The sequence below is a fragment of the Xyrauchen texanus genome, chromosome 15 (genome assembly GCF_025860055.1).
Source record: "Xyrauchen texanus isolate HMW12.3.18 chromosome 15, RBS_HiC_50CHRs, whole genome shotgun sequence".
In the NCBI taxonomy this organism is placed as follows: domain Eukaryota; kingdom Metazoa; phylum Chordata; class Actinopteri; order Cypriniformes; family Catostomidae; genus Xyrauchen; species Xyrauchen texanus.
Genome location: NC_068290.1, coordinates 43,048,772 through 43,058,358, shown reverse-complemented (window position 1 = coordinate 43,058,358; position 9,587 = coordinate 43,048,772). Strand labels below are relative to the sequence as shown.

Here is a 9,587-nt window from a genome sequence, read left to right as displayed (position 1 = left end):
TATCCCACGTAGGCTAACCATCATCAATATTTTTCCTTTTCAAGAACTTTGAAAAACACTTTGGTGTGACGTCACTTCATAGACTTTAATGTGTTCTGCAGCGCTGACGCGAGTCATGTGATGACCCTTAATAAATATCACTCAATTGTGCACATTAATCATTGCTCTTCACAATCACAGAAGTGACCGATTATGGTTTCAAAACGGCAAATTTCTCAGAAAGGTCAGGAGTTTGGATCCCTGAAATTATACATTTATTTATTTCGTGGAATTTGATCATTTTCCACGGCACACCTGTCACTCCTTCATGGCACAGTGTTTGGGAAACACTGATGTAGGCTGAACAGTTTCTAAGTAATGAAGTGTTATTGGATTTATTGAATGTCCAGTTTGTTTGAAGCATTTCCATTTAATCTTTTTGTGTGTGTGTGTGATAATGCAGTTGTCATAATGAACTATTAATTATTGTGTGTTTAAAGTTATGCAGATACTTGAAAGCACTTTTTTAAATAAAAGTTTGGCACTACAGAAACAGCATCGCTTCATTCTAACAATACATGACTGTGCTCAACATTATTAATGAGTAAAACCATTACATAAATCACTTAAGGATCAGAAATAGAACATGGGTGAAAAACTAAAATAATTTAAAAGGATCACTTTAAGATTTTATGAGCTCAAAGCATTTGACTTCTAAGCAACTGTGGGCTTGTTTTTGTAATGATAGATCTTAAAGCTGCACTCAGAGTTTTTTTTCCTGAAGAAATTAAAAGTAATTTTGAAACATAGGTATATGTCTCCTTTTTGTTATTATGTAATTATATTATTTCCAAATTAATGATTAAATTGTCAAATTTGCGTAAGCAGGTACTCTTGGCCTGGCATTTAATTTACAAACATCATTTTAGTCCCCACTGTTATTGTATTTGGAATAACCAGGATATCCGATACAAAAAATAAGACGTTATTTTTTCCTAATTGGTTCAATAATAATATTCTTTTGGTTTCTCAATTTATAAATACAAATGGTGTTTTGTTTTCTCACAGTTTTTGGCAAAGTACTGTATTCCGGCCACTTCTTGGAATTTCACTATAGTTATGGATACTATTCCTTGTGATGCTAAAGAACTTTTAAAAGGCTCAAGTGGACCTTTGCCGTATTTTACTACTTTATCACTTCCATGTGAAACCTCAGTAGGGAATATTTGTTTTTTGTCCAATCCAGCTCTCAGAAATAGAAAGATTAGACAACTTTTTCAGAAAGATATATTATGTACTGTCCCCTCATTAGTTTCTTATTGGAGTAGGTATTATGAAGACATTCCCTGGAAGAGCGCATGTCCTTTACTTCACAAATATTCAATTACCAACAAGGTTAAGGAGGTATCCTTTAAACTGCTACACTGTTTTTACCCAGTCAATCTTTATTTAAGAAACATGCTTCCTGAAATAGATCCACTTTGCTCCTTCTGTAATGCTGTAGATGAATCTGCCTCTCACCTTTTTTGGGAATGTGTCCACATTGTATTATTTTGGAGAAATTTTGTTTGTTTGTATGCACCTATATTTTAACTAGTTTTTCTTTGCTTTATAAAGATGTTTTATTTGGTTTCCACAGTTTTGATAACCTAAAAAGTATTTTCTGATAAATCTGTTTATTTTTCTTGCTAAGTTTTTTTTATACGTTTAAGATTCTGTCTGTAAAGCCTCTATTTACAAATTTTTGCAAAGACTTGAAATATTATTTAAATACTCTTTGTATCTCCAACAACTCCAAAGCATTGAAAACCATTGCACTATGCAATTAATATAATGTCTTTGCACACTTGTAAAGTATATCTGAAGGTTTTTTTTTTTGTTGTTTTTTTTTTTTATTGAACAAAAAGCACAGGGGATACATGTATCAAGCACAGAAAAATAAAATAAAAATAAGACATTACACTCAAAATAAGCAAGGCAATAGGCTGGATAAGGGATAGTCCACTAAAAAAATAAACACAATTCACAAGACATGCATAGAAACAACAAATATACAAAATGAATACAAGTAATTAGAAGTAAATAACATTGGGAATACATAAATTAAAAAAATAAAATAAAAAAAATGTACTATGTATACCCCTGGCTTGTTTCGCTTGTTTCTAATTTAAAAAAAAAAAAAAAAAAGCTTAGACTATATTTCCCATGCTGCATTGCAATGAAAACAGGAAGAAACTAGTGACATGAGGAAATATTTTCCAAAATGAATCAGAGAGATAGAGGGATGTTGTTCGCTGGCGTGAGCCGTGGACACAGCCCCTAAACCCCCACAGCAGATGGACGAGTTCGACACGTTGGCTGTTCAGAGACAGAATAAGCGTCCCATGATTTGGATTCCTGCTGTTTGGCGTCTCATATGATGGAACGGGCGATGGAACATTTTAACGTGCAGCTGAATCGGTTAACGCGCTCATTGCGCCGCGCCAGGACAATAGAGCTCCCCGAAGGTGAGACGCCACACAGTACTCCTTATTTACAAACATTCCTTATATTTTTGAACCCATCGAAGTTGTCAAGGCGACCCTTATACATTGTAGCTATCTCTGCTTCCGGGAAGGATCCCGACTACGGCCATACACGTCCATCCGGCTTTTTCCATATATGGTCAATTCAATACTAAATACATCAAATTAAATGTGTTTAATATAAAGAAAATAGGTCCACAATGCGATATAGGTAGCTTATATTTTTAATTATATACATTTTTATTTTCGTATTACTGTAATAAAAAGAAAAAATAGCATGAAAATGCTTTTTTTTTTTTTTTTTAAACCCACACATTAACCGTGTGATACTTTAGTAAAACGGTAGTAACCATGTTTTTTATTGGCAGATTTGATCATAGTTTTAATTAATAACCATCATTTTGGTTTTCCTGGTTACTGGAAAACATTACCATGGTTTACTTTGAATATGATGTATGACATGTGGTTACTGTAGTAAAACCATGGTATATTTTGTCATTTCTATAGTTTTTACTACAAATACACAAATCTATTTCAAATCAGGAAGTGGCATTGCAGATACTACAATCAATCATACATATTTTATATTTAATACTATATTTCATTATTTTTGCCATATTGTTATAAGAAATCATTTTTATTTTTAAATAATAATAGAGAAAATGTCATGCAATTAATGTCACAATTGTTTTCTTTAAGCAAAGATAATTTCTTATTTTTGTTCTTTTGATTTTGGGGTGAAATATGACCCATGTTCTTGATGGACTTTGTGAGATTTGCCCATATATGGTAAACTACTGTCAAATAGCTAAAACTGATTACACAATCAATACTGTCTCACCCCTTTTATGATCCCTTTTGTGAATCAGGAAGAATCAAAAGGGTGGATCACTGGTTATTACCATATACTGAAATATACAGTATATGCTGATAAAGATTAGAATGCATTACATTTATCATAATCACATAAGGTCACTGAATAATTTACACTGGTGACCAAAAGTTTGGAATAATATATAGATTTTGCTGTTTCAGAAATAAATGTTTACTTTAATTCACCAAAGTAGCATTCAACTGATCACAAAGTATAGTCAGGATATTACTGATGTAAAAAACAGCACCATCACTATTTGAATAAAGCAATTTTTTATAAAATCAAGACAGCAGCATCACTCCAACACCTTATCATTGAGTAATCATGCTAAATTGATAATTTGGTACTAGAGAAAATCACTTGCCATTATAATAAAAATAGTTGAAAGCTATTTGGTTCGTTATATGAAGCTTAACATTGTCTTTGTGTTTGTTTTTGAGTTGCCACATTATGCCGTAGACTGGCATGTCTTAAGCTCAATATTAGGTAAAAAATGTCAAAAAAGAAACCGCTTTCTCTAGAAACTTGTCAGTCAATCATTGTTTTGAGGAATGAAGGCTATACAATGCTTGAAATTGCCAAAAAACTGAAGATTTCATACAAAGGTATACACTACAGTCTTCAAAGACACAGGACAACTGACTCTAACAAGGACAGAAAGAGATGTGGAAGACCAGATGTACAACTAAACAAGAGGATAAGTACATCAGAGTCTCTAGTTTGAGAAATAGATGCCTCACATGTCCTCCGCTGACAGCTTCATTGAATTCTACCCGCTCAACACCAGTTTCATGTACAGCCGTGGAAAAAAGTATTGGCAGTGACATACTTTTTGTGTTTTGCAAAGTTTGCTGCTTCTGTATTTGTAGATTATTTTTCACGTGTTTCTATGGTATACTGCAAAAAAATAATAAGCATTTCATGAGTTTTAAAGGCTTTTATTGGCAAAGACATTCAATATATGCAAAGAGTCAATATTTATTAGTGCTCAGAGTTGATCACAATTTGTGGGCTTCTGCTTGTCAACTTGCCTTTTGAGGATTGACCAAAGGTTCTCTATGGGATTAAGATTCAGGGAGTTGCCTGGCCACAGATCCAAAATTTCAATGTAATGATCTCCGAGCCACTTGATACCATTCTTCATTCATGGCAGTGCTTTTGTGAGAGAGTCCACTCCCTTGGATGAATAGCATCCCCACACATGGATGGTCTCAGGATGCTTCACTGTTGGCACGACACAGGACTCATGGTAGCGCTCACCTTTTCTTCTCCGGACTATCAATATTCCAGATGTCCCAAACAGTCGGATGGGGCTTCATCAGAGAAAATAACTTTGCACCAGTCTTCAGCTGTCCAACCCTTGTACTTCCTGCAGATTTGTCCTTCATGTTTTTCTTGGAGATAAGTGGCTGTTGGCCATGGCTGTACAACAGTAAAGAGAAGACTCAGGGGTGCAGGCCTTATGGGAAGAATTGCAAAGAAAAAGACACTTTTGAAACAGAAAAACAAAAAGAAACTTGAAAGATTGGGCAAAGAAACACAGACATTGGACAGCAGATAATTGGAAAAGAGTGTTATGGATCTTAACCCCATTGAGCTTTTGTGGGATCAGCTAGACTGTAAGGTGCGTGAGAAATGCCCGACAAGACAGTCACATCTATGGCAAGTGCTACAGGAAATGTGGGGTGAAATGTCACCTGAGTATCTGGACAAACTGACAGCTAGAATGCCAAGGATCTGTAAAGTTGTCATTGCTGCATGTGGAGGATTTTATGATGAGAACTCTTTGAAGTAGAAGAAGTTCAGATTTTTTTTTTTTCAAATTGTAATAGTACATTTTCACATTATTAATGTCCTGACTATACATTGTGATCAGTTGAATGACATTTTGGTGAATAAAAATACCTATTTCTTTCAATAAGAGCAAAATCTGTACATTATTCCAAACTTTTGGCAACCAGTGTATGTAAAGGTCTTTGTGTCAGAAAGAGCTTTCTGTTATTCACACATTAACTGGTGGTTGTTACATGGTTTCTTCCGAAATCTGCAGAATGTTTAATAAGCACTCATCTTTCAAAGCAATTCAAGTACACTATTTGCAAAATACATCAAAGACATGTTCTTCTTTCTTCTTCACCTTGTAGATAGTGAAACAGCTGTGTACACACTAATGCCCATGGTCATGGCTGACCAGCACAGGTGAGTGTCATAGTTTTTACAATGAATATGTCAATCTAAATGTATTGTGTTACATTCCCATCTAGGGTAAGGGCAGAGCTTAAACCTTTTTATTGTTTATCAAGAGGAAGGACAGGTTTCAGAGGTGAACAAAGGTGAAAACAAAATTTAAACTACCTCCTTGAATGAAAACCAAATGACCTAACAAATGAAAAGAGAATCAAAAATACAATAACTTCTCTAACTCTCTGTCTACTAAAACAAATAGAATGGCAGCCACTCCTACAGCTACCCCAGTATTATTATCAACTATTTACAGTATTTACATCAGCTCATACGTCAGCAAATTTGAGAGCAATGGGAATCACAGGATGTCACCTTTTGCTTTCTCTTAAAGGTCTTTGCACACCAGAGGCGATGCGATAACATGAAACATATTGCAGACAAACGGCCCTTGTGCATTAAAAGCAAGGCAAATGATTGGTGTTAGCCCATTCACGCCATTAATATACAGTACAGAGTGGTCTAACAGCTTTCTTTGCTTTTGCGCCATCTGCTGCTTTTGGAAATGGCAGTGGCTGCTGACATGTGATCCAAAGCTCATATTTAATTGTTCAGGGCATTTCATTGCCAGACAAAGAAAAACAATTGACACACTCACTGTAAAAAAAAACCTTGCTTTGTCAGTGTGTGAATGAATGCTTGAGGTGTAAATGTCTTCATAGTAATCCATTGTTTCTGTTCAAAATGCTGAGGAGAATGTTTTGCAATAAATCAAGGGAAAAATTCATGTTTGGTGTGCAAAGGCCTTTAGGTAGTAGTACTCCCTCTTAGTAAATACACATTTTCTCATAATTGTAATATGACTGAAATTGGGTCTCTAAGACTGGTCTGTTCTGTGACAGATGGGTTAGGCTAAATTTAGCTAAAATTCAGAGGAAACTGAATGAGACTATATGATAATCATTTGGTTAGACATAAAATGCAATTTTTCTTTGTTCTTTCAGTTTCATTGTTCTTTCAGGCAGGGGAGAAAAAAGCAAGCAGGGACATAAGCAGGATTTGCCGTTTGAGTTTGCGTCCCAATTTTTGTAATTTTGTATTTAATTTATAGAAGAATATAGAAACTTGGACTCGTTGGATGGATGGCTATTACCTCAGTTATATCTTAACTACAGTGTGCAATGTTATTTGACCACCCATTCTTATGCACCTGGAAACAACAGTTCAAAATAACTTTCTACTGCCGTGGCCGTAAGTATTGGCAGTGACATTTTGTGTTTTGCAAAGTTTGCTGCTTCAGTATTTGTAGATAATTCTTTCACATGTTTCTATGGTATACTGGAAAACAATGATAAGCATTTCATAAGTTTGAAAGGTTTTTATTGGCAAAAACATTCAATATTTACAGTGTTGACCCTAGTTCTTCATAACCTCTGCAATTCGCTGAGATATTAGCTTCTGGGCCAAATCCTGACGGATGGAGATCCATTCTTGCCTCATCACTGCTCAGATTTGATCACATTTTGTGGGCTTCTGCTTGTCAACTCACCTTTTGAGGATTAACCACAGGTTATCTATGGGATTAAGATTCGGGGAGTTGCCTGGCCACAGATCCAAAATTTCAATGTAATGATCTCTGAGCCACTTCATTATCACTCTTGCCTTGTGGCATGGTGCTCCATCATGCTGGAAAATGCACGGATCATCACCAAATTGCTCCTGGATCATTGGGAGAAGTTGCTCTTGCAGGATGTTTTGATACCATTCTTCATTCATGGCAGTGTTTTTGGGCAAAATTGTGAGAGAGCCCACTCCCTTGGATGAAAAGCAACCCCACACATGGATGGTCTCAGGATGCTGCACTGTTGGCATGACACAGGACTCATGGTAGCGTTCACCTTTTCTAAACAGTCAGAATGGGGCTTCATCAGAGAAAATATATTTGCTCCAGTCTTCTGCTGTCCAATCCTTGTACTTTCTGCAGAATTTCAGTCAGTCCTTGATGTATTTCTTGGAGATAAGTGGCTTCTTTGCTGCCCTTCTTGACACCAGGCCATTGTCCAAAAGTCTTCGCCTCACTGTGCATTCAGATGCACTCACATCAACCTTCTGCCAATATTGAGCAAGCTCTGCACTGGTGGTGACAAGATTCCGTAGCTGACTCCTCAGGAGGAGACGGTCCTGACGCTTGCTGGACACTTTTGGGATGTCCTGAATCCTCCTTCACTGCAGTTGAACCTCTCTCCTTGAAGTTCTTGATGATCTGGTAAATGGTTCTTTCAGGTGCAATATTCTTTGCAGCAATTTCCTTGCATGTGAGGCCATTTTGATGCAAAGCGATGATGGCTGCACGTCTTTCTTTAGACGTAACCATTGCTAACAAGAACACAATGATTGGAAGTACTTCTTCCCTCCTTTTATAGCAATCAGTCTGCTCTTATAATACAATCAGAATGATGGAGTGATTTCACCTGATTAGTACTCGTTCACACTTTCCCAGGTGCTGCTGATATGATTAGTGAAATTATGTTAGCTGGTCATTTTGTAGGAAAACACATGTTGTCATATAATTTGTCTTCTACACAACAAAATTTTGTTTTTTCCTCTAAACTTTTTTTAATTAATGTAACTCTCTAAATTGTGCACTCTACTAGATAACATTATGTAGGTTGAATGTGAACCAATCAAGTATGTTCAACAGCAGTACAAAAATTATTTTTGCTGCTTGTTAAAGGTGCACCCAGTAACTTTTGTCTTTGCGATCTTGGACTTGGATGCACCATAATTTAAAATCATTAGTTTTTAGTTACAGATGCTATTGCAGAAATTTAGTATTCGCAACAACTATTATTTTGATAATTGATTAGTTTAATGATTATTCAACTATTTGTCGATTATTGCAACAATGAATCATTAGCTCTTAACAATTATTTAGCTTGTACCTTGACTTCAAATGTTGTATTAATGTGCTTAATAACAATAAGAGACGTGTTTCAGCCATAATTCACAGTCAGCCATGATTACTTTAATCAATGAGTGAAATTGTCAAATAGCAGGATGATTACTGTGATTAAGTGAGTAGTATTCGACTGGTCATGTGATTCTAACATGGCAGCCTCCATGTGTGGACCCTCTCCATGTTGAATAGAACAACTTTTGTAAGCTTACTGATATTTTCTAATTTATTCATTTATTTCAGGCAATGGCACAGAAGTACAAGGCAAACAAATATTGTTAAGTCATACAGTGTAAAACAAACATACAGTAGTAAACTATGACGATCAAAATCTGCCTGAAAGGGAGTGGGAAGAAGACAACTTATTTAATCCCACCCCAGTTCCCCATTTAGTAATTAATACATTGAGCTTCATGGTTACTTTGCTCACAGATTGTTTACAAATGTTGTATCATGGTGGCGTTACCACAAGTAACAAGTATTTATTATAACAACAGTACCAACAATTTTAAGAAGAATAAACAATGCCAACAATGGTAATGGACAATATACCGACGATGTTAATGGACAATACCAACGATGGTTAGGAAACATTGAGCACATGTTAACACTATAAGACAGAGTACAACAGCAATGCAAATTAAAGATTCTCATCTCTGTATTTTAACCAGACCCGATGTTTATATAACAGTTTAAATTGATAAATAGTTTTACATTGCTTTTGTTGCAAGTCCAGTTTGTTCCAGAGTTTCACTCCGCATACAGACACACAATAATGTTTACGAGTGGTTTGGGCTCTTTGTAATGAAAAATATCCAAAACCTCTCAAGTTATGAGCTCGCACTGGAATTTGAAAAAAACGTTGTAAGTTAGGCGGTAATAAGTTGTTAAATGCTTTATATAGGACTATTGATGTATTGTATTTTACAAGATCATCAAATTTTAACAACTTTGACTGCGTAAACAGATTATGAGTTTGTTCTAGAAAACCAACCTTATGAATGATCCTCACAGCTCTTTTCTGTAATATAATCAGAGGATTTATTGTGTTCTGGTAATTATTTCCCCACAC

At 35.5% G+C, this 9,587-nt stretch overlaps 1 protein-coding gene across 1 annotated transcript in view; it reads left to right on the top strand.

The window, feature by feature from the left end:
* The first annotated feature begins 2,242 nt into the window (after positions 1-2,242).
* The window catches only part of hace1 (HECT domain and ankyrin repeat containing E3 ubiquitin protein ligase 1), a 59,200-nt gene continuing 51,855 nt past the window's right edge, over positions 2,243-9,587 (top strand). Inside the window, exons 1-2 of the mRNA XM_052143756.1 lie at positions 2,243-2,486; positions 5,523-5,577. Of these exons, the coding sequence (XP_051999716.1) occupies positions 2,396-2,486; positions 5,523-5,577 (146 nt within the window). The 5' untranslated portion in view covers positions 2,243-2,395. The remainder of the gene's footprint in view (positions 2,487-5,522; positions 5,578-9,587) is intronic.